General features: G+C 37.6%; 1 protein-coding gene across 1 annotated transcript in view; it reads right to left on the minus strand.

The window, feature by feature from the left end:
* The window catches only part of exoc4 (exocyst complex component 4), a 163,617-nt gene that overhangs the window by 51,902 nt on the left and 85,225 nt on the right, over nt 1-26,490 (minus strand). Inside the window, exon 11 of the mRNA XM_053508669.1 lies at nt 3,654-3,867. Within this exon, the coding sequence (XP_053364644.1) occupies nt 3,654-3,867 (214 nt within the window). The remainder of the gene's footprint in view (nt 1-3,653; nt 3,868-26,490) is intronic.

A 26,490-nucleotide genomic window follows, 5' to 3' on the forward strand; every position in this document is an offset into this window, starting at 1 on the left:
GTGTAAAAGGTGGGCGGGACCGGACTGCGGACATCCGGTCTTTATCAGAATCCAGTAGCCGGTTCTGGAAAAGATTTATAGAGCTAATCTCCAGCTGGGTTACAGAGTCACCCCCCCTGTTCTGGAGATACATTTCTAATTAAATGAATCAGTCAGCGAGTGCAGATAGCATCGCCGAGCCACGCAGGTACACACTGCACAGAGAGAAGAAAGTGTTCCAGGGGAAAGAGAGAGTGAAAGAGGAAGAGGAATGTAAGGAAAGTGGTGATACAGTAATGCAGAGGCCCAGACAGACCCCCAAGTCAAACACTGGACACAGTTTGAGCGTTAATAATATCATTACTGCAAATGCTAAAGCAGCTGTTTGTACAGGTCAGCATTATCAGAGGATAACTAGCTGCTGTAGAGAGGTCAAAGTTCAGAGCTGGTAATCAAAAATTGCATCAGAAATAGAGCTCTAATCCACTGGCTATACAAACTGCCGCATCTGTGACCTCTAGGCTACATTTAGGATTTGGGTGGCGTTGTGGGTTCGTGGGACAATGCTAGGGAACGCCAGAGAATGACTGAGGACCTTGAGCTGGTTTGGTTTGGTGTGAGCTGGTATTGTTTAATCTAAACGTGTTTGCTTTGATGTGAACTGGTATGGTTGAGTCTATGCTGGTTTGGTTTGATGTGAAATGGTATTAATTAGTTGGAGCAGGTTTGGTTTGTTTTGAACTGGTTTTGTTTAATCTAAGCTGGTTTGCTTTAATGTGAACAGGTATGGTTGAGTCTGTGCTGGTTTGGTTTGATGTGAACTGGTATGGTTGACTCTGTGCTGGTTTGGTTTGATGTGAACAGGTATGGTTGAGTCTGTGCTGGTTTGGTTTGATGTAAAATGGTATTAATTAGTCGGAGAACGTTTGGTTTATTGTGAACTGGTATTGTTTAATCTAAGCTGGTTTGCTTTGATGTAAACAGGTATGGTTGAGTCTGTGCTGGTTTGGTTTGATGTGAACTGGTATGGTTGAGTCTGTGCTGGTTTGGTTTGATGTGAACTGGTATGGTTGAGTCTGTGCTGGTTTGGATTGATGTGAAATGGTATTAATTAGTCGGAGCAGGTTTGATTTGTTGTGAACTGGTATTGTTTAATCTAAGCTGGTTTGATTTTTGCAAACTGGTATGGTCAAGTCCAAGCTGGTTGGGACCAACATTTGGTTTGTTTAAAAAAAAAAAATGCAGCTGTCATTTTTGCTTGTATCTTCATCTGTCATTTTTTTTCCACTAAGATTTTTCTTTGATACTGTATTCCTTATTTGCCTAGACTTTTTTGGAGTGAGAACTCGTATTAGTGTACTTTGGTGTCAATTGCTGAAGCTTCCACAAAAAACATTGTCGATATAAGCAAATCTGGGGTGTGGTTAATAAATCTGTGATACAGATTTAATGTGGCCTGGTGAAATATCTATTTTGCATAAGAGACTGTTAAAACCAAGCACCAATAGGTATCTCATAGATTAAATGAACCCTTGGGTAAATAACAAATGTGTGTGTATGTCTGTGTTTTTGTGTGCGCATGCACACCCCCCAGTCTTTGTCTGCTGAACTCCACCACAGGAGAGCACTACTGTAAGCATCATTGCACGCTTCCATTTGGCGCAGGAGTGATCACAAAGGCAATCCACAATATGCCACAATATGGAGAGGAAATCATGCTCATCTTTAAAATGGCTCCTCGTATAATGGATGACTGTTCATAGCGATGAGCCACTGAGCCCAGGTCAATTCCATCTTCAACGCCTTGGCCTTTTTCATATGAGGAAAAAAATTGGACTTAATACTACAATGAAGCCTGGGATTTCAAAATGAGACACAAAAGGCACTAAAATTGTTGCAATAGAATAGAATTGTGTTAAGTAAACGCTAAGAAAATATCAGAGGGATTTAGACAGATTTCTTCAATTCTCGACCTATTGGGACACGGTTCAAACACACTTCTTACTAGAGATTCCACAGTATGATTAGGTAGTCAAAAAATATCAGGTTCGATGTACTGTGATATACCGTAACAAATTAAACACGCACAAGGCGCGAGCAGAATTAAAAGAAGTCCCACTTACAAGGCTCTTTGTTTAAGGGTCGTTCAAGTCAATCGGCCCCCATTAACTGCACAGAAAACTGCCTTTATTTCTTTATATAATCTTCTGCTACATTAATGCACTTATCCCAGTGTTTTATTAGTGCTTGGACACGAGGTAGAAAGTTTTCTCAGTGCGCTGTAACCATGATCGGCCTGTCTGATTCACGTCTAAAACGCCGGCATCCCAGGAACTTCTTTAATGGCCCAAACATGTGGAGAGAGGATGTGGCAAGAACTCCCAGCCCAGTTCCTGTAATGTGCAAGTGGTGTTACTGCGTTTCTTCCTCAAGTTCTGACAAGTTCTGAAGTTGCCGTTGCATCTGTTAGTTACTTACCTTACAAATAAAACTGCTTATTGCAGTAATAAAAAAAAAAAGAAAAGAAAAAAACCTGTAAAGACTGAACAAGTGAAGCAGAGACTAAAGCTGCTATGCAGGGATTAAATTTGGCTGTAGGGAAAAATTTCAGAGACTATTTGGGCATTTACTTTTATTCAGGAGCTGCAAAGGGAAGTCTCAAAACGGTCTTGAAAAGGACACTGGTACTATTTTAGACATGTTATGGCTCTGTGTGTTTGTGAGGAGGGATTTAAACTGAAACAGCCTGAGTCACTATTTAAGTACAGAAAATGCACCATTTAAATAACAAATGTTTCCTCCAAAATAGCTGTCTACACAAACACATTTACAAGCTAACACCAAATGGGAAAATATTACAAAGGCATTCACACTGTTTAAAAGAAGTAGTTCATTAGACCGTTATTAAAAAGAAAAGCTGCAGCACGAGTACAAAGAGACGCACAAGGCCAGGGATGCGGCACGCGGGCTGGCAGGCACAGAGCAGAAGCGTCTTTGAATTGGGGTAATTACGAAAGAAAAAGAAAGCCCGAAACAAAAGAGCGGTTTTATGGAGCGGTCGCTATCTGGAGAAGCGCTCATTAGCCCAGCAGGGTAATTAGCAAGATGCCGCAGTCCTCGTTAAGGAGAAGTCATAATCGTAAACAAACGGCGGTAAACTCCCGCCGCGGTCCCTTCTGTAACGAACTGCCAGTGATCTCAAAATGAAAGCGAAGACACGATTGCGCACACGAAGAGTGCTGGGTAGGTCAGATAAACATAGCTCAGGTTGCAGTATGAAGTGACACCACGTCCCATAACGCCTCTTATCTCTGCTCTTTTATCCAATGAAAAGCCTCCGGTGCCAGACTTGCATGCTGGATGCTGGCTACTGAATAGTTGTAGACATAAGCATCTTGGCTCGGAAAAGCAAGCTGAAAGATGGATAGCAAACTAAAGAAAAGTAAAATGAGAAAAAGGACTCGCTAAACAAAGTTTGAGGGAATCTGGTGGGTGTATTTTAGAATCAAAATGCTGTAAAATGGGCCATTAAGACTTTTATCAAGCCGATGATTTCATGTTCAGAATCCACACCAAGAGAGAGTATACAAATAAGAAAGAGAGAAATTAAGAGGAGGAATGGGGTTAAAACAATAAGTAAAACAAAATATTGTATTAAAAAAAAAAAACGCTACCTGTAGAAGAGGTCTCTGGACGCCCAGGTTCTTCATGGTGTCCGCACTGGCCAGGATCTTAAGAGGATCAGAGACTTTAGTGACAGTTTCTATTTCTTTATTGATCTCGGTGCGCACTTGGTTCAGGAACAGCTCGTTGATGTAGTAGGTGAGGAAAGTGCGAAGCTGACACTGCTTCCCTGGACCCATGCTCGACTCAATCTCCTGGATGAACCTGTAGAAATGTAAGGTTTTCAGTAAGAAGTTAAGAAAAGTATATATAAGTAAATTTCATTTTTACATTTAAAGACTTTTTGAGCTCAAATTTCAACTGGAAGGATTTGATTCCTCGATATAAACAATGAAGCCATAACAGTAACACATTAACATTGTTTATCAACTACACACCAGTAAACTGGTGGCAGGATCATGAGCACCCAAAGCTCACCCAGACCAATCCCTTAGAAAAGCCAATAAACCCAAAAAAACCAAAACCTAGGACGCTTCAAATGTAATTGTTTTTAGCATTATGGCTAATCAGTGTATTTATCTTCTGAAACAGAAAGTAATTATTTCAGTGTTTTAGTTAATTTACATGACAACAACCGCAATAAAGCAAGATACACAGCAGCCCCACCAACTCTAAACAATCTTGATAGCAGTTTAAAGAGCTGGTTAAATATCCTGAATGACAAAAACAACATTAACGACTCATTAAACCACAATAAAAATGCTTTACGCATTTAAGAGAAGGTTGAGTGTCAAATGCGTTGACGATAATAATGATGAGTTTCAGGGTCATCACTCAGGAATATGTAATAAAATGGGAGAGAAAATGACATTACTGACTCTTGTGGACGAGAAAGTGCTGACCGCGTACGCACACAATCACATTCTTAACAAGTTTGCAGTAGTGACATTTTATCACTGAACAACTACAAGTTTATAAAACACTCATAATGCATAATTTCACTAATTTTTTTTTACAGAAAAAAAAAACGGCCATAAACTCAAAGTCGGCTTCCTAGTGGTGCAAAGGAAAAATTCTGTGTTGCCTATCATCCATAGATCGCAAGTTCGATTCCCTTGATTCCAGCCTGGAGAGCAGATTGCCTTTGCAGTTTTATTGTAGGGGCACCAAAGGCAAGCGTAAGGCGTAGATGGTGTTTGCCTCAAAGTTGAAAGAACAACAAAAAAAAAAACCCACAATGCCAAATATGTTCGCTGCCAACAAGCCAAGCCCTGGCCTTTCAAACATACTGGTGTCTTTCACCCACTTTCAACCCATACTGGTGTCCACTATAGACATCATACTTTTTAAATTGCTGGCCATGTTCAAAGGGACAGCTAAGGCTCTTTAAAAGACGAAGCCAGAAAGCAGTAATGCATGGCTAGGTTTTCAGACCGAGCACTCCCTGCTGCTTTATAAGCATCTGTCAAAGCTGAAGCCAAACTGGCTGTCAGGTAAGACGTGACAAGACTGAGTGGTGGTGATTGATTTATGGCATACCATTAGAAATGGTAATTCAAGGAGCTTCGGCTAGTGACGCTCAGGTGGCTAAACACAACTCGGTGTATGAGATGTGGATGAATATCACCTTTGAGACAATGGTCATGTCACTGATTTCAGCATGGGATGCTGTTAAACAGTGAACTCGCTAAAGATTATCTAAGAGAAAAGCAGAAAACAAGCTCCGGTCTGCTGCCAGGAATTTGTCGATAGCTCTGTCCCACATGACGGGGCTGCAAGCAACTGGCAATGCAGATACCAATGAAACGTATTGAGCCTGTGTGTTGTTTTTTTTTTACATCTTGGCATGCCTATAGTGAAGCACATGGAATGAGAGTGTAAGAGGATGGAAGGAGGAGGTGTAATAGAAGGAACAGGCTATCCCACAACAACTGACAGTGGCTATAGATCAGCCAGGAGCGCTGATTGATCACCATGTACACATAGAGGCTTACGCCTTAAACCGCTTATCTCAGCAGCGCTCCAGCCAATTAACTCGGCCAGTCGAGGATGCTGAAATCTCTCATTGTGTGCGCTACAGGAAAACAGCTAACTAAATAGACATTAGACTTATAACTTAGGGTAACTTAGTTCAGCCATTAAGAGTCAAACTTTATTCCTTAAACACAATTCTGCCCATAATCAACCTTGGCCATTATCAAGCACGTAAACAAGTACTCACGCTTTCTCTCTCTCACCATCTCTGTCTATTTCTCAATACACTCATCAAATTTGAGATAGGTTTGGGTAAATTGCCACATTATAAGTGCTCCAATATAAAACGAACCAGTAAAACGACCAATAAGAACAAATGTCCAGTCCATCTGCTCACAAACTCAAAGCTATTTTTATGATGAGATGGCAAGCTGCAGTTTGCTCAGAAGTGGAGCCTTAGTTTCAAAAATCCATTAAAGTAGCCCTGAAATCAAAACTGATGTTTCAGCCGTTGCTTTTTTTTTATATAACAGTGCCTTAGTGTTATGATGGGAGAGTGTCTTGTTTTAACCTTTTCCAGGAAAACGACAAACTTTATATGATGGGTGAGTCGCCCGGTACTTGTCTTGCATTCATCCAGTTGAATACCGTTTAGAAGGTACACATCCTGTCCCTAGGGGTGTGTCTTGGTCTAAAGTTGCAGCAGTTTTAACTTGTCGCTTCTTGGACACTATTTCCTTTTCCAACCAACTCTTGGTGGAAGACAGATGATTGCAGTTTATTCATTTGGAAGAGAGTGAAGTTTAGAGGAGTGTTTTGGGCAACTTAAGATTTGCCCACCTTAGATTGATTCTGTCAGTTCTTTCGTCCTTCTCCATCAGTAAGAGTCGGTGCTATCACTTCATCTCCCACTCAGATGTTGTCAGATGGAGACAGATGTCCTTGTGATGAGCCCTTCACGCCTTTTAATTCATCACATCTCATCTTTGTTAACATACAAGATAAAGGCTGGATCTGTAAATGTTTTATATTTCTGTATATGATTTATATTTCTCTTTTTTTTTCCTTTTAAGCTGAGTTTTTATAGCAATGCTCTTTCCCTGGGAATCTGAACAACTAGGACTAATATTGCAAAAGCAGCCTTTTACCATGCCTGAGACTGATTATTTAACTCATTTAACTTTCTTCATCAAGTTATTACCTGTATGATATTTGGAAACAATCTAATGAGTCACTAATTGCAGAACCCATGATAACTTACGACAATTATCATGATTACAGCATTATAAAATAATCTAATAGTAAAATCCCTATTATACTTATCGAAATCCCAGGAGCTGAAATATATGTAATAATGGATAGCGATTAAGCAATAATAAAAATAAAAAAAGATGACTCAATTATCAATCCATCATGTCCTTGGCATAAATGCCCTCTGCTATATTATTCATCCCATATGGTGTGTGTGTGTGTGTGTACATCCTGGTCTTTCGATGTTTGCCTCTCTGCGTTTCTCCCTGATCCCTTCTGTTGCTTCTCTGTTATTATTTTGTTCACATAAATCTTCCTGATCGCCTGCATTAGGAGGTAAATACGAGGCGATGGCTGCCTTAGAGGCCTGTCGGCTTTCACAGGCTAATCAAATTCCGCTCAGCGCGATCTGATTGGAGACGAGCGAGGGAGCTGCCTCAGAGAGAAACGCTGGTGAAGGAAAGCGCTAAACGAAAAAAAATGAAGAGGAAGCCATCAACTATATTGTCATGAAGTAAAAAAAAAAAAAAAGAACGAGAAAAGATCATCACCAGAATAATAAAAACAAACGCAGGATTAATGTAGCCGGGGCTCAGTATCCAATAGCAACAAGGACATATGCTGTTTCCAAAAGCACCAAGGAGCAATTAGACACATGCAGGAGCGAACAGCGTGATGGGAAAAGGAAAGAGAAAAGATTTTTCCGTTATCTCGGGTCTACCAGGGGTTTCGTTTTAAAGCTGTAACAGCATTAACCCGGTCTGATTGTGACCTCTGTCATCGCTCATCATCACTTCATTTGTGTATTCTGTAATCTTCGCAATGATGAATGTTGATGGGGATTTGACCTTAACGCCACCTCGTATTTATCATCCCGGTGATAAATATGGCTGTGTTTAAACACTCAGGTAAATATTATAAAAATAATGATGATAATAAAAGCAAAACAGAAATGGATGAAATTCAATTATAAAATATTCATAAGAACGTCTAGAGGGTGCTAATAAGAGTAGCACATAAGATTTTAGACAGCAAGTCAACAGTGCTTATTCAATATTATTTTATTAGAATAAATTCGCTTAAATTGAAAGGCACAGCTCTCTCAAAGTCTCTAACCAGAGCTTTATTTATTTTGTATTTATTTTTCTTATTTCTCTTAGTATGGGTGCCAATAATTTTGTAGCTGACTGTGTGCACCAAGACCCCTTAGATACGTATATAAGTTCTAAACATGAAAGAATTTGAAACAGAAAACAATGTAATATTGATACTTAAAAAAATTATAGCATTCTCTGAAACAAATGTTTCTTTGTTAATGTTACAGTAATTACTGTAATTAACAAACAAACCATTAATTAAGAGTGATACTTTTTTTCAAAGACTACTGAAAAATGTATAATTTAGTTGAATGCTGGTTAAATAAATAGTTAAGAATTAACTACAATGTTTTCTTTATTACATACCTGATGTTAACATACTTCCATGTGTTAATAATAAAATGTATTTAAGTGTCCTAAATGTGGATTTATCCCAGGCATTGCTCTGACATGTCAGAAAGAAGTAGTAGAAAAAGAACGATGGTATATCCTTCCATTACTAAGCAGGAAGCCCTATTAAGAATTTCCTGTGTTCACGGGTACATGACAGTTACATGACGGTGAGAGACAGAGCGGATAGAAAACTTGACCAAATGTTCAATATATGACCTGTACCCGTCTTTCAGCATTAAATACAGCAATCACAGGTTTTGTCTTCCTCAGGTGATTAAATATTGGGATACTGAATAAGTAAATATTTAAAAAAATTAACTAATTAGCATTAGATATCCTTCAAATGATAAAAAATATAACCCAATGACATCATAATATATAATATGCTACATTGGATAGGTATAAAAAGTCTTATTCTTACTTTGTTTGATAAATACTCTTTGAATACAAAGAAATTACATAATTAGCAATAAAATATAAACTTTGTGTCACATCTACCAAATTTTAATATTTTTACAGTATGGAATTGCATTTTATAGTACATTGTTAAATTTTATAGAAAGTTGTAAAGATTCGCAATGGTTTATATTATGTCACGAGGCTGTAAAACTTTACAGTAGATGTTAGGTTTTGTAGTAATGTACAGCTCTGCAGTATGTATTAAGCTTTGCAGTGTTGTAAAAAATTTTATGTTGAAGTTGTAAAATTTATTTTATATTTTATCAAGCCCAAAATGCAGTACATAGTATGTAGTATGTAAACAAGTTTTGTAGTATGTTGTGAGGTTTTGCAGTATGTTAAGTTTTGCAGAATACTGTAATGTTTTGTTGTATATAATAACGCTTTGATGCAAAGTTTTGTATTATGTTGTAAATTTCTGCAACGCGTCATAAAATTTTACAGTATGTTGCAAGGTTTTTTGCAGTAACATTGTGAAAGGTCTGCAGCATGATGTAAAGTTTCGTTGTATTAAGTTGTTTAGTACCCTGTAAAATTTGTCTAATGTTGTATAGTTGTAAAGTTTGCAGCAAGTTGTAACTTAAAAAGTAAAACTCCATGTTGAATGCACTGCTAAAATAATAAAAGAATCAAGGCCAGTCTAAAATATGCAGTACGTTGAAAAGTTTTAAAGAATGTGGTGAGGGGTTTTGTAGAACATTGTCAGGCTAAGTGGAATGTCACATGTAGCATGTAATAAGGTTTTGGTGCAAACTTGCTTATTATGTTGTAAAGTTCTGCAACTTGTCGTAAAGATTTACAGTAGGAGGAAAGATTGTAAACTTTTACAGTATGTTATATTGCATAGTAAGGTTATAGAGCTTTGCAGCATGATGTAGTATTTTGTTAAGTTTTGTAGTATGCTGTACAATTAGTGGAATGTTGTGAAGTTGTTAAGGGCTACTTTATCAAACCTAATATGCAGTATGTTGAAAAGCTTTTTTGTACATTGTGAGGTTTATGGGTACAGAATACCAGAGTTTTGCAGTATATGGAAATGCTTTGTAGTATGTAATAAGGTTAGCAATATGGTGAAACGTTTTGTAGTATATTGCAGAGTGGCAAGATTTTGCAGGAACGTTATACAGTTCTAAAGTAAATTAAAAGTTTTGTAGAATTACAGTACATTTTGTAATATGTATTAAATTCATTAAGTTCATAGTATGTTGTAAAAAAAAAAAGTAGGATTTTATGATCACTGTAATGCTGCCCTTAATTAATTTAATAATCATTTAAAAGGGCCAGTCTTGTACTATTACTGTATTGTACAGTACTAGTACTATTATGATAGCCATTAAACATGGTATGAACATTACTTATACAGTATGTACTTACATTTTCTCCCTAATGCATAAAAAAGCTCTTGTGTCGTTTGCTTCTATAAACTGTTGACAATATGCATAGTGGACTTATTATTGCATGGATTCATTTGTTCATAACTCATTTTAAAATAATCTTTTAAAAGACGTTTGTAAAAAGCATCACCAAGTCTCGGTTTATATGCTTCAACAGGTTTTTTTTTTAGATTGGTAAGTTGTTTTGTCTATATTTTGAGTCTAATCTAGAATTTATAATCTCAACACCAAATTTATAAGATTTCTCATGTGAAAGAAATGCAGCTCATAATAAACAAAATAAAAGACAATTATGTTTTCTGCTCTGTACAGTAAAAAAAACTTTTGTTCTTCCAATTTTTTGAATGAATGTGATAAATAAATCTGAGTAGTATTTAAGCCATGCATAACAGTTATATCGTTTCATAACACCAACACTGCTCATGAGTGCCAGCTTCAGCAATAAAAAAGCACTACAGTCCATTTGGTAAGTCAAAAAAAACAAAATTATTTTCCTTAAATACCAAAAAAAAAAAAAAAACCTTTTCCAGGGTGGATTACACGGTTGGACCTTGAGCCCAGTCTCCACGGCGACACCACGGAGACACCACCTCCATGTCTGCACCCGTGTGGGACGTCCCTGTCTGTGAAATCCTAATTAAGTAGCTCTCAAATCTGCTTATCGAATTAAAAGTTGTTGGGGGTGGGACTTCCTAAGATCGAGTCTCCTTAACCAGTTGCCTTTCACTCAGGATTTAACATCCGAGAAGTTGATCCTAGAACAAAAAAAATAACGCTCGTCCCACTCCAATTCCCATTCCACCCCTCTTCCAGACGAGACGATGCATGACTCGGAGTTAATAAAGGGATTATGACACGTAATTACAGACGAGTTCTTTCACATGCCCCCTGCTGGAACAGACTCGCTGTGCGGCGATCGGGACCAAATGGCAGCCGTAATTGTTCTTCAAGAGGCAATCTTCATTTGTCCAGTAGATAATGAGCCTGAGACACATGGGGCAGAAGAGGGGTTCCGTGTGATGGATAAACAAAATGGCCATATTTCTCCATGCTGGTGTGTTTGCCTGTTTTATCATTTACACCCAATTATACTGTAGCTACACAGTCCAGAAATGGCCCTGTCCCAATCCCTCGCTTTATTAGACAGAGCAGAGCAAAGATGAAAAAGTGGACGGTCAATAACTAGATTCATGTTGACGAAACTCTCAGAGCTTGCAATAATCTAAAAATGATAAATTAACGGACATAAGAGAAAGAAGAAAAGAAGATGAGAAAGACGGACACAAAGGACAGAGGACAAAATTTGAGAAAAAGTATAGAGGACTTGGAGCAAAAAAGTGAACTATGGTGTAGAAGTCAAAGAGACGGAATAGAACAGAAATTAGGGAGAGTGGAAAAAAAATGAAAAAGTAAAGTATGAACATGGAGAAAAGAGAAAAAATAAGAAAAAAATTAACTAGATTTTTATGGTAAAAAAAAGAGATAGCACTGACAAGGAGCTTAAATAAGAAAGTAAAACAAAATAAAAAAGAAGAAAAAAATAATAATGGACTGAACAAAGAAAAAGAAAAAAGAAAATAAAAAATTTAAAAGCAAATAAACGTAAGAACAAAGAAAAAAGCAGATCAAAGAACAAAATAATTAGAGAAAGACATAGAAAGAAAAAAACCAAGAAACCTATATGAGGTGAAAAGAAAGAATGGCAAAGAAAACAAAAATGTGAGAGAGAGAGAGAGAGAGAGAGAGAGAGAGAGAGAGAGAAAGAAAGAAAGAAAGAAAGAAATTGTATGGCAAGCAAAAAAAATCTATGTGAGGAAAAGAAAAAAAAGAAAGCATGGCAAAAATTTGAGAAAAATGTGAGAAAAAAGAAAGAGAAAAAGAAAGACAAAATGGCAAGGAAAAAAAATTAGAAAAAAAGAAAGAAAGAAAGAAATTAAGTGACAAAAGAGCAGCACTGAGAGAACAAGACAGTGGAAGAGAAGCGCACTGTCAGTGGAATATTTATAAGTGGAAGTAAAAAAAGAAATGATATCATAGAATGCATAGAGAAAAAGAGTAAGAAAAGAGAAATGAGTAAAAGTGAGGCGGAGGAAAGAAGTGACAGAGTAAGATATGAGTTGAGATGAGATGAGACGCTGACTGTGACATCAGCAGCCTGAGAAGACGCTGAGAGTCTCAGTGTGAAGACCGACTGCCCGTCACTCCGACCAGCATATAATAATAATAATCATTTATATAACATCCTGATTATTGTGCTTCTGCTGACACTTTAAATGCTTTAATTATTTATAAAGTGACTTGCATTACAGGGGAGGGAGGTGTGTGTGTGTGTGTGTGTGAGTGAGTGAGTGAGAGAGATTTAAAGGTAAAGAGAATAAACTCTGAGTATTTGAGTTCTCTCGCCTGTGAGACGTCTTCACACGCGCTGCTCTCATCAAATTAAACCCTGAAGTAGCAAAAACCCTCCAACTCTTCTCCATGACGTGTGTTCTCTCAATCAAGCACACACACACACACACACACACACACACACACACACACACACACACACACACACACATGGTGGCAGTTTATTAGTGGTGCCTGCTTCTGATTGCGCTCGACAGCGTCTAATTAACTGTCATTAGGAAACAGATGTGTGAGCCCTGGGCCCGAGCTGGATTACGGCGCTCAGGCCTCGACTGTGTGTTTCACATAAACACACCGGTGCACAAAGCCACTTTCACGCTCCTCCTCCTCCTCCCACAAACCAATTACACGCTCAGTAATCAAACCATACATTCAGCATAAATATCTCTATGCATTAGTGAATACAGGGAGGAGGACAGGAGAGAGAGAGAGAGAGAGAGAGAGAGAGAGAGAAAGAGAGGGGGAAAAAGTCTGACCGGACCATCAATAATAGCATAAACCTTTTCCCTGAAGCCATGGAGTCACTATGCAGTCTCTCCACTGTGTGTGTGTGCGTGTACGTGTGTGTCAAATACACTGTGATGCACTATGGATGTTCTTATGGTTGAATGGTGGAGACGGTATAAAGGAAGAAAATTATGAGACACAAAGAACTAAAGAAATTGCAAGAAAGAAAGAAAGAAGAAAATGTCAAAAGAAAGAAAAAATATAAAATGAGAAAGAACAAAAGAAAGGGAAAGTGTGAAAGAAAAACAAAGCAAGAAAGAAAAAAAGAGGCATAAAATAACCGAAAAGGCAAACTGTGAAAGAAAGAAAGAAAGAAAGAAAGAAAGAAAGAAAGAAAGAGGTAAAAAAGAACAAAAAAGGCAAAATGTGAAAGAAAGAAAAATGTCAAAAAAAATGAAAAAACATAAAAAATGAGAAACAGCCATAAAACAAAAAGGCAAAAATGTGAAAGAAAGAATAAAAGAAATAGAAAGAAAGAAAGAAAGTAAGAAAGAAAGAAAGACGTCTGACTACCGAAGACCACTGACCACTAAAAGGGAGATGAAATATAGGCTGGACAGAGACACAGCAGACCTAGCGCTATCCCCTCGTAGATCATGATCACTACATTGTGAATTAGCGAATTCGTGAGTGTAATTTAAGTGCATGAACAATGTGGCGTTACTGAAGACCACAGCGTTAGGTTCAACACAGCACGAAACCGCGTCAGCTTTCTGAATCGGCCGTGAGCCTGTACGTCGCAGTTATGTAACAGCTCCGGTGGAACTGAGGTCAGAGAGACGGCTCTCGCTGCTGTTCAGCTTTTAAGCTCTGACCCTCAGCCTCAAAGTGCTGAATCGTGCTGAAGGATGAATTTACTTTACCTTGGCAATTTCGTGTGCTGGACTTTACAAATGCTAACTCATTTCCATCTGTTAACCCTGGTCTCTAATGGACTAATGGAAAAGGAAGAACAGGTCAGAAACCAGCCAATGAATTCCTATCATTTTTACCCCCTCTCAGAGAAATGGACTCAACAACCAAAAAAAAAATTTTTTGTTTAAAAAAAAAAAAATATATATATATATATATATATATATATATATATATATATAAAAAAAAAATTTTGTCTGTTAATTTACTTATTTAGTTATTTATTTACTTTCTTGCCTATTTAATTATTCATCAATTCATTTATTCACTTAGTTATTTTATAACTTGCACGGTTACTTAGTTATTAATTTAATTGCAGGTATTTAAGTATTTGCTTATTTACTTACTAAGATACTTATTTACTTATTAATTTACTTACTTTACATACTTACTTACTATTACTCTTGCATTACGTGCATTTAATTTTTGCTCACTTACATATTAGGTTGTTAGTTTACTTATTTAATTATTAATTTCCATGTTAACTAATAACTTTACCATTTCTACTTGTAACTTTATGATTTACATATTTACTTACTAATTTATTAACTAACTTATTTAAGTACTTGTTAACAAACATATGTAGTAAATTTAATTTCATTTGTATAGTGCTATTAACAATGCTCAGTGTCACAAAGCAGCTTTATAGAAAAATAAAATGATGGATACAATGTAAGGTAAAGAAAAGTATAACACAGAACTGTCAGTTCATCCCTGATGAGCGGGCCAAGGGTGACGATAAAGAGGACAAACTTTTTGAGATGGCAACAGAAAGAAACCCAGTGATATAAGACTCAATATACCAGGAGTGATGTTTAAGTTAATATAGAGTCCACTTCTACTCGGGTAGAGTTTCAGTTCTCTGACTGTTGAGTGTCTGCAGTCACGAGTCATCAGAGAACAGCTGTCCAGTAACAGTCCGTCTTCATGATGATTTAGCGGAACCATCAGAGAGTTTCATGTGACGAGAACTCCAACCAGAACCGGGGGAACCAGGATGTGCCAGACAGCTCCAGACAAAAGTACTCCGAGCTAAATATTTCCGCTGTACAAATGGAGTGAGCTGAAAAACTGCCCAGCGTGAAACACATCACACCTCCTGTGTCGTAACAGAAGAGAGTAATGCAGCGCTAGCAGAAGTATAATCAGATTAGAGAGAGAGAGAGAGAGAGGGATTCATCACATCAGCAGTGTGAAGCAACCTTTCACCACATGCTGCACCCGCGAATCGTAAAACACTGCCTCACTCCGGTGGTTTTACAGCGTTTATAGAGGACTTAATGCCGGGTTTTTATTTAAATACCATAAACACTTCTATTGTGTTGTTTCTTTTATGTTTGATTTCAGAATTGAGCCGGAGCAAACCGGTAAAGCGTGAAGCTCGAAAGTGAACATTTAGGACAGTGATGCAGTAAAGGGTATTTACAGGGCAGTTATAAAGTCTTTATAAGCATGCATCACAGTACTGAACTGCTCCGCAGCACCACTAGATGGCAGTAGGTCAGTGCTGGGAGCGCGCGGCGAGAGCTCGGCCTTACGGTCTTTTACAGTGTGAGGGATGAAGTGGACACCTTTAGGATGCGTGAGGACCCTGATTAGTGGAGAACGATCTAAACTGTCTTTACCGTGTGATACACTCGGCTTCTACTGCGGGGAAACGGATACGCTCACACCCACACCGCTGCCCACCAGCTCGCAACACAAAGCCTTACAGAGTGCCATGGACACGCGGCGCGCGCGCACGCACACACACACACACACACACACACACACACACACACACACACACACACAGTAAACACCAATAATGCTCCACACTACCCTAAAAGGCAGAAGGCTTTAAAACAGAAGGCTTTCTGTTTTAAAGATTATATATATATATATATATATATATATATATATATATATATATATATATATATATATATATATCAATCAAGCTGAGATGTGTTTACTTTGCTTTGTTTCTGAATGTATTAAGGATTTATTTACCATCTGTGTGGTTTATTTATTAAAAATTAAATTTTTTGTTTATCTATCAAAATATCTGGTAAGCATCTATTTATTTATTATTAATTATAATCACAATACATTAACATTTAGATTTTAGGCATCTGGCGGACACCCTTGACCAGAGCGATTTTATTATACATCCGAGCAGTTGACGTTTACGGGCCTCACTCAAGGGACAATTTGGTGATCATATTCATCTTAAAGTTTACAAATTTATTCATTTTCGGTGTATTTATTTGTTTGGTTATTTACTTATTTAATCTCTGGAGGGGTTTTCCCCAGGCTTTATTTCCCAATTAATGCGTTTATTACTCTGGGATTAATTTGTGTGTTTACTTCCTTACTTTATTAATACATTTGTTTATTTTATAATTTATTTTATTTATTTATTTGAAACCATGTCTGGTTTGCTTACCTATTTGCTTATTTGTAAATTTTGTTTTTATTTAATAGTTTATATCAGGGGTCTTCAGATCCACTCCTGGAGGGCCAGTGTCCAACACAGTTTTGTGATTCTTCTTCTCAAACACAGCTAATTTAACTAATGTGTTAATTACTAGGTTCAGTGGGTGTGTTTAGGTGTTGGTGAATTACAAACTGTGCTGGTCACTGGCTCGACAGGACTGGATTTGGAGACCCCTGATTCATATACTTATTCATTTAAGTGCCTATATTTATTTATTTACTGTCATTTTGCTTTTATTTGAGGATTTACTTTTTTTTTTTTTTTGTACATTGATTCAATTTGTTTAGTCTAATATTTGTTTATATTTGTAGCGTATCCTTATTAATTTATTGACAGATTGGTTTTGTTATTTGCTTGTACAGTAATTATTGTTGTGGTAACTATAATGTTTGTTTTTACAGTATTTGTTGAGTATCTTTATTTGTTTATTTGTTCACATATTTGTTTGTTGATTGTCTTACTAAAATATTTGGTTACATTTGTGCATTTATTTATTTTGTTAATTACTTAATATAATATTTGTGAAGTAACCTTATTTATTAAGGATTTTTTTTCAATGTATTTATGGATTTATTTAATTATCTGGTTTATTTAGTCTTATTTACCTTTGCATGATATATTTATTTGGTTACTATCTATTTGTGGATTTATCTATTTGTTTGCTTGCTGGTACAGGACTTATTTATTTGGTTACTATAATGTTTGTTTCTATTTGTGGGGTATTCCTTTACTCATTCGCTCTCTCTTTCGGTGTGTGTTTGTGTGTGAGATTGGAGGACGCGTTTTGTTGTTTGTTTATTTGACTGATTTATTAAAGCTGCTAAAAGTGTACAGATAGCAATTTCGAAACGATTTCTCAGAGGCTTTTTTTCTTCGCTTTTATTTTTCCAATTTAAGCGAGTAGTAAATTGCCTCTGCATGACTGTGATCGAATCTGAGAGGAACCCTGGACTGACTGTGTGTCCTCGGGCTACGCAGCTCATCACAGGAAGCGCCGATATCCACCCGGCCCGTACTCAATGTTACCACCGTGTGTGTGTGTGTGTGTGTGTGTGTGTGTGTGTGTGTGTGTGTGAAGTCAGATGAGATGAGACGCAGATGAACGCCTTTTACTGATAAAAAAACAGATTGAAAAAGTAAAGAATATTAAATTCATTCACACACATGGGGAGATGGAGTTGAAGTACTGTCTGGAGCAGAAGACACAGGTAGGATCTGGGCATTTATGTGTGCGTGTGTCTGTGTGTGTGTGTGTGTGTGTGTGTGTGTTCCAGCTCAATTAAATCCAGCAGAATCTATTACATTAAGAAAAAAAAAAAAACTTTGGATCCTGCAGTCAACAGGAAATGAGATTGGCCACACTGTGACAAATTATACCCCCAGACTCACCGTCCTCTCCTTACACTGCGTGTCCGCTCTCATTTTACCTCCACACGTCTCTCCCTACCTCGCCAAGCCTCTCCAACACTCTCTCAACCCTTACGCTCATTATATAACAGGATTATTGGGTTAAAGATAACAATATAATAAGTTACAATGTATCAAAAATTAGTTAAGTGACTCAGGAATGTGCTTTTATAATATGATCTAATGTAATAAAGCACTTTTCTAATAGTTGAAGTCGCTTTGCGAATCCTAAACATAAATTCAAACTTAAATGAAATTAAAATATAGCTGCAGTATACTGTAAGCTTGCCAAGCCTGAGCACTCTTTGCCAAAGTTAGCAAGCTGCGTGAAATGTCTGCTGGAACATGATTAGCCGAAACCAACCATCGCTCAGGGATGATTAAAAATCCAGGATGACGCAAGACACCAAACTTCGAGAACAAAAAAAAAAAAAAGTGTTGGCCAATCAGAGTAAGTCTAAATCAGGTACAAGAAAAACTCTACTCAAAAACCACCACAGCTTGAAGGTGACCCTGGCACATGCCTGCTGGAATCTGATTGGCTGATAACAGGAAACACTTTTTGAGAAATCAGGTCGCCATCAAAACCTGACTTGCAGATTAGCACCTCGGCGCAGCATGCATGCCCATCTTCAGCTTGATTGGACGTCATATAGAAAAAATAAACTAAAACCAATCTTTTAGTGCTTAAACCATTTAAAGGACTTTAAAGGAATTATTCAAAAACCCAGAAGAAACAGAAGCTTACACAAACAGCAACAGAAAAAGCTTTACATACAGTACAACAATTATAAAATTAAATATACTTCCTAAATAAACAATTTAAGACAAGCCCTAACTGTTTAAAATGTAAAAAGGGATTATGTGCATCAGGATTATAATAATAGGTTAGTGCATGTTACATAATAGTGCTTTTTATGGTTATTATGTTTTTTTTGTTTTTTTTTAAATAAATTATCACTATTTTCTTTATATTATGCCACTGGGGCAGCACTGGCTCATGGTGTTGAGACTGTAGATTGATGATGAGGGGTCAGGGTCAGGCATTTGGGTACTTAGGCAAGGTGCTTAGATAGATACAGTAAATTAATCCACTCCTTAAGGTGCATAAAAATAAATTTTAATTTAATTTGTTACATATACATAGGGTTAGGGTTAGTAGCTAACCCTAACCCTAACCCTACTGCACAGTGAAATTCTTTCTTTGCACATCCCAGTGTAACTGGGGTCAGAGCGCAGGGGGTAAGCCATGATCAGGCAACCCTGGAGCAGATAGGGTTAGGCAAAAAGGGGTGCTCAAGGGCCCAACATTGGCAACCTGGTTCCACCTGGAGGTGAAGGTTGAACCTCCAACCTTACAATCAGTAACTCAGTACCTACAAAACTAAGCTTACACTGAGTAAAGGAATATAAAAAGTCCAAATATTAAAATACCTAACTAGATAATATTATTCAGTTGAGCTACTAAAGCCGCTGAGATATTGTATGTATGAACAGGGTGATCTGGCAAGCTTATACTCTTTATCTATAAATATATAAAAAAAAAATGAAATAAATAAATAAATAATACCCTATGCCCTATATAACAAACCCATTGAATGCAATGCCAGTCCCCAAGCCAAGTAAGGAAAGGAAGGGCATCCAGCATGAAACCTCTGTCCAAGCTGGCAGATCAAATGATCCAATGTGGCAACTCCTCGGATAAAAGTGAGTAGCATCTAGTAGTTGGCTAAAAAATTTGTACACTTTTTAGCCACTAGTTTTGGAAATATTTCTGGTTCAGGAAAAAAGAAAGTCAAAAAAAAAAAAAAAATTACAAATTTGCAACCTAAGAAACTTTGGTGTAATGTAAATACATTGTGAAGTTTTACTTACTTTACTTATTCTATAAAACTAAAATTATCTGAGATTTGTCTGCAAAAAAAAAAAAAAAAGAAAGAAAAACTCCAATGACAAATGTCCAGCTTAAAACCCACTAAGGCTCTAATCCTCCCACTAAAAAGGCAGCCATTAATCAGTAGAAGTCTCGGCACTCAGCACGCTGACCTGTTCCCTGAGCCTGAACACAAATAGAGGGCAAGCCTGCTGCCAATCCCGTGACAAAACCCCTAACAGGACCTTAAGTACCCTAAATCAGAGTGCAGTCCAGAAGAGGCGCCTGATTGTGAGGTTAAACAAGAGTGGACTGACAAATGCGGCAGGAGGATCCATTCAACCCGCCTCGACGACAATAATAATAATAACAATAATAAGCCTCATTAGGTGCTGATTTGGGTCAGAGAATGGCAGTGGGACTGTTCCTGATTTCTCACTAATGAACGCGGCACTTGCTCATCAGACCACGACTATGCAGTTTTAGTTTGTCGCATTGACGCTTCAGGATGTTATAATCAGGCAGGTGCAGGGAAGGGTAGTTGTGTAAACAGTGAATGGGCCTCTCGGGAGGTCGCTAACTTCGAGCTCATTTCCTGTAGACGTAAACCAGACAGTGCAGCTGCTCCTATATTATAATGATTCTACCAGATTTTTTTTTTGTTCCAGTGCTTCAGTGTACTACTGTAGCACTCCAGCAGCACCAATCCGGGGTGGCAAAAAAATTAAAATTAAAATGAACGTCCTTGAATAGTTAACAAATAAATACATTCCAAAATTTCAAGTACTTAGTACTCAGTTAGCTAGCTAAAATATCAATGAAATAAAAATCTCAATTTGCACTAAATTACCTTATCTATAACCAATAACCTTAAAAAAAAAAAAAAAAAAACTTCTTATGAAGTTTCCTGAGCTTAGCAGTTAAAACTCTTTTAGATGCAAAAAAGATGAAAATGCTTCCACCAGATTTTGTCTGGCACGTTGAAACTGCTTCATCTTTTTTCATCTGGAGACGTATAACCTTGAGCTGATTGATATAATTTAAATGCAATTTGGCCGCTGCAGTCATCTGGGAAAGTTTTTAACTCTGATTAGTTTTGACAATTCTGATTTCTACCTGACTAACTCCTCTCTCCAGGTGCTTGAGAGTAACCCTGACTTCATTCGGTCGACGTAAAGAGATCCTGATGGCTTCACGGCAACAAGGTGTGCAAATCTTACCCATGAATATATTTAAAATAACGATAATGGAGATATTGCAAAAACAGTGACAGGTACTCAAGAGGGTCCTAATTTTCCAGTGAGAGCTAAGACTGGGCTTTTTTTTTTACTTATTCTTAAAATTTCTCAGAACTAATCTTGAACATGGCAGAATTAAGAGGAAACCATTTTAACAGATGGATATCTACAATCTGAAACCTGTTTTATTTTTACTGCTGATATTTAGAAGAAAGGGCGTGGTCACACACCAGCTGTGAATGAGAGAATGAATTACAGCGACTTAGCAGGTAATGAGTAAATCTTGAGCTTTGTTGATTGCGTTTCTTCTCATCTCTTCCAAATTTATTTTGTTGCTAAATCAAGTACTATGATGTGCTTTGTTTAAAAGTTCAATAAAAGATTGTCCTGTTCTTGTTTCTTGTTGCTGCCACCTTCTATAGCTTACTAGCAAATAAAAAAAGAAAAAAGAAAAAAAGACAAAACATTTTGCTGTTGGTGTTCATGAACATCCTTAATGCCAGTGGACACCCTCATGGGCTTGTTCAATTATCGACCGACCACACTGTTTACTTAGGGACAGATGGATAAATGCTGTATATCTCTCCTTATGTCTTCTCCCCTAAACTCAACCTCCTCCTCCTCCTCCTCCTCCCGCTCCATGGGATAAAGGCCATAAATGATAATGCAGAGAATGACTCAGCTGAGTATTGACCACTCTGAGCCTCCTGAGGCTGGGAGAGTGAACTTAACAACCGCTCCCCGTGCCTGTCACTGAGAGAAAGAGCAAGAGGGAAGGATGTTTGTGCAACAAATATTAGCACTTTAAAGCGTGGGGAAAATACTCCAGCTGTAATTTGGGAATAAAAGCGGAAGATTTAAGGCGTCAGGAGAGGTGACCGAGCCATAGCCAAGATGTAAAGTCTAAAGCTTTTAATTAAAGTTTCAAACTCCCAATTATTCGATTTCAGCTGGAACTTTAATCCAAGGTGGTTTTGTTCAAATACCCAGTGGTGGGATTTATCCTCACAACCTTCTGATCAAAACCCCAAAGCCATGCCCAAAAGGCTTGAGAACAGGATGGGCAGATGATTGGAGTTTGCATTCCAATGGTGCAAGACAAAAAAAAATAATAATAATAATAATCTGCACCAAACCTGATGCATAGTGTATTGGTATGTTTGTACCAAGTTATTTGCTTGACCTTGCTTGAGGAAACACTTGCCGACTCTAATTAGGGTTTTTTTCTAATTAGACAAGGAAGTACAAGCTGTAACAAAAGCATAAGCTTTACTGTCAAAATACCATAAGCCTGATGCTTGTCTTCTTAGAAGAACATACGATAATCAGGCATTCATTCTGAATCTTCCTAAGTTGTCTCCATCCTTTATACAAAAATAAAAAGACAAATTGGAATCAAATTTTTGGGGGATAAGAATAGTTGATTATCAAATGACCCATACACCATCTTAATGAAAACGGGGAATTTTCAGCTGTGTGATTACTGTAAAGGTGACCTGTATTTTCAGGTGTCCTGAGAATCAGACTCCTGGTGATAGAGCACTCAGGAAAAGCCTGACTAAAGAAGTCCTCTATTCACCCCCTCCTTTCTCTCTAGTCACCGTCTCTAAGCCGTGCTGTCTCTTATCCCCTGGCAGCCATTTAGACCCTAATTTTACCACGAGCGGCTCCATCGCCTCAGCCTGGTTGTAAATTGAAATTGGTCTGAGGCACACTGTCGGCTGATTGAATGTGAAAGGAAAACCATGGTAAAATAAGCTGGAGGTGGGGGAAAATTCCATGAGGTGCTTGGCCCAAGATAAAGACAAAACCCTTTCTGGAAAAAAGTGTGTGTGGGTTTTTTTTTCTTTCTTGTTTTTTCCAAAATTTCCAAATTGTAGTATTCAAAGCAACCTGTTAGGTGAACACTTTTAGATCTCAAACTATCAAACAGAAGCACTGGCAAGAAACCTGTCCATAGCCCCAGAAGGTTAAACTGCATCTTCTGATGTGATGCAGTTGCTGCACTACATTTCACATTATCATTTGTGAATGACATGAACAAAACATCTGTAGCTGTAAATAAAGCTACATGCATGCTTATATTGGTCTCTCAAAAACCTGGAATAAAGGCACTGCTAAGGCTCATGGAATCAGGAATCAGGAATAAGAATAAGAGCATTTGTTTTGTTTTGTTTGTTTTAGCGGATTCAATTCGGATCAATCAAAGAGACGTAGTCATGTGGGTCAAGGAGGACGTCCTCACCTAAAGAAGACCTTTAAGATGCCTTTAAAATTAAAGAGTAAAGACAGAAACATGATCGTTATTAGTGACTCTAATGAACAAATCCTCCTTACTTTGGAAATTATTAGTTTGCCTTTTTTTTCCATAAAACATTTGTGGTATTTTGGGAAATCATATATAAAGTGTCAATACCAGTTGTATTTGTTTAGCTGATGTACATGCTTCTTGAATTCCCATAGCTTGAGCGGTATCTTGATGCTCATATAACTTGACATGTACACTGCAAAGGTGTTGAGGCTGAAGTTTATCAGATTTGTCTGAATAATAAATTATACATACACATATTCCTGACGTCTCTATTTTTATTGCAAACTCGTGTTCTTCCGCAGTGAATTTTCCAAATTTAATTATTGGTCAGAAATGATTTTAACTGCCCAGATTCCTGACGCTTCAGATGAAAAATAATGTCTTTACACTTGACTTGTAATTGCTTTTCCTCTGTGAAATATTAAAACAGCTTAAACAGTGTCAGTCTAAAGGAAATAGGTGAAAATGAAGACTGAGGAGCACTTTAAAAAAACGTTAAAAATGAGATAATAGATTTTTATAACTTAGGAATTAGTTGGAAGGTTATATGCAAGAGTTTATTTGGGCATCCCAGTATGCACTGTTGGAGCAATAGATAGGAAGCAGAGGAAGCGCCACCTAGACCAAGGCCCTCATCCCTAAAATAAAGCACAAAGACTAGACAGAGTCTGTTGCGGGAAGCCATAGTGAGGCCAACAGTCAATCTCGAGTAGTATAGTGGAGTTGGAACAGACACCCATTCGAACAGCTATGAATAACTCAAGACTGTCATGGCTGACAGAATTTTCGAAAAGTTAAATCAACAAAAACAATGTACATAAAGTAGCTTTAAGAGGATATCTTATCAACTTCGCTAAATCTCTCCATCTGTTCTGTATTTTTCTACCCATCCCGAGGCATCTGGAGATTGTGCCAGCTTCAGTAGACAAAGGCCAACCCTGCGAGGTTCCTGAGGCATCCAGAGAAGGACCAGCTCCAGCTGGATTCTGCTTTATGATGGTTGGAGCTACACATGCTGCTCTTGTGCTTCCAGTGATCCGGACCCCATCTGCCCTTCGCACCTACTGACTCATCCTTGTGCTGAACTGGACTTCATGTTAATTTAAAGAATTTCTGTTATATTGAACTTTTAGCTGCATAACAAACATGATGTTATATCATTTCTATCTGTTATCACCAAAATGAGAATGGGTTCCCTGTTGATTCTGGTACCTCTCAAGGTTTCTTCCTATTGCCATCTCAGGGAGTTTTTTCCTTGCCCCTGTCGGCATTACCTTTGGCTTGCTCATCAAAGACATTTCATTCATCATTCATTTATTCATCGCATTCAACTTCAGGGCAGCACAGTTCTGTCGGACGTCTCCTTACCAGGAAATTATAAACTGTATACAGACGAAATGCCTGGTTTTAGTCTCATCTATTTCTCAAACTGGACACCCGATCGGTCACTGAAATAAATACAATCCGTTCAGCCATAACATAACATTAAAAAAAAACAAAAAAACTTAGTATTGTGAGTTCTCTACAGCCCCTTAGGAACTGAATGCTGTGGTGTCTGGCACCAGGACGTTGGCAGTGGTTCCTTTGAGAGCTGTGGGTTGTGGAATGGAGCCTCTGTGGGATCAGACTTGTTTATCCGGCGTATCCTATCGATGCTTTATCGGACAGAAATATGAGCCATTTTTAAGCAATCTGTGCTACATTAACTTGTCTGTGGGATCAGACTAGATGGGCTGGGCTTTGATGAGACCTGGGTGTCCATGATCCTGTCACAGGTAATCACTTTAAATGTTATTTATTTGACTAAGTGTGCAGTTAATGTTGTGGCTGATCGGTATTCAACCTACCAATCCATCACAGAACACACATTCATCTTTGATATCGCTTATCCTGGAGCCTATTCCAAGAGACTCGGGGCACGAGGCAAGGTAAACCCTGGACATGGTGCCAATCCATCACAGAACACACACGCACACACACACACACACACACACTGAGCTATTTGGGAATGCCAATGAATCTAATCTGCATGTCTTTGTATGTGTGTGTGTGCGTATAGTGAATCTGTGTTTCTTGTTTGTTTATTTTTATGTTTGGTGTTACAGTTGATCTCGTCAGTCCTCCTCATTATCATGACTTCAGTGCTTCCTGAAGCTGGGATTTTAGACGCAACGTTTCGAAACAAGCTCGCTCATCAGTAGTGAAAAAGCTCCTAGAGCAAGTAGGGGGAAAGTTAAGGGGGAAAAAATGAACATTAACATTTAATTGGTCCCAGTGGGCACTTTATAAAAAGAATCATTTATGCCGATTTTTAAACTGATATTTTAGTCGTAACACTAGATAAATCAGACTTTTATTTCCGGCTATAAGGATGTTTTGCACGATTTTCAATTTTCTTTTTTTTCTCTATATTTCCCACTTCTTTGCTGTGAAATGCAGAAAGGACTACAGCAACTAGTGTGTATCAGGCTATCTATTTTAATTTATACCATCTATTTATCTCTATATACACTGTATATATCTATCTACCTATACATACACACACCATTTATACCGATCACAAAAACGTTATAATTTGAGATTATACGACTTACTAAAGTATATGGTAATAATACTAATAATATTATGAATAATATTATTATTATTAGGCTAGCCTTTTAAAGAAAAAAATAAAGGCTTTTATTATTTATTTATAAAACCAAACATTTTTATTTATTTAAATGTCTTACAAACTGTGAAGTAACATCCTTGTCACATAGAAAACATGAATTACATTGCATAATAGCGTTTCACGGTCATGCGTATAAGTAAAGCAGCACTGTGTAGAGACAATACTGGTCTTTTTTCAAGTTTCTAGGATTAGAAAAATCCTCTTATTCTGCTGAGGCGTCGCGTATAAGAAGGAACCTGACTTCTCATCACTGGTATTCACAAACCTACTATACGAACACTTCTGCTCTTTTTGTTCTGCCTGGTTCAGAGACACTGCCTGATATCTCCGCCAGTCTCTCCTGCATGATCTCTTTCTTAGACTTTTTAGCTCACCCCCCACCCTCCACTTTCCTACAATGGAAAGACCAGGATCAGAGCTGATCGTCTTGTACTTAGTAAATTACATTTGCAACCGGGGGAATAAATACTGGTGATAAAGACTTGCTCCAGTGTTCTCAAATCCATTAGAAT

Source organism: Clarias gariepinus, chromosome 12 (genome assembly GCF_024256425.1).
Source record: "Clarias gariepinus isolate MV-2021 ecotype Netherlands chromosome 12, CGAR_prim_01v2, whole genome shotgun sequence".
NCBI classification, from domain to species: domain Eukaryota; kingdom Metazoa; phylum Chordata; class Actinopteri; order Siluriformes; family Clariidae; genus Clarias; species Clarias gariepinus.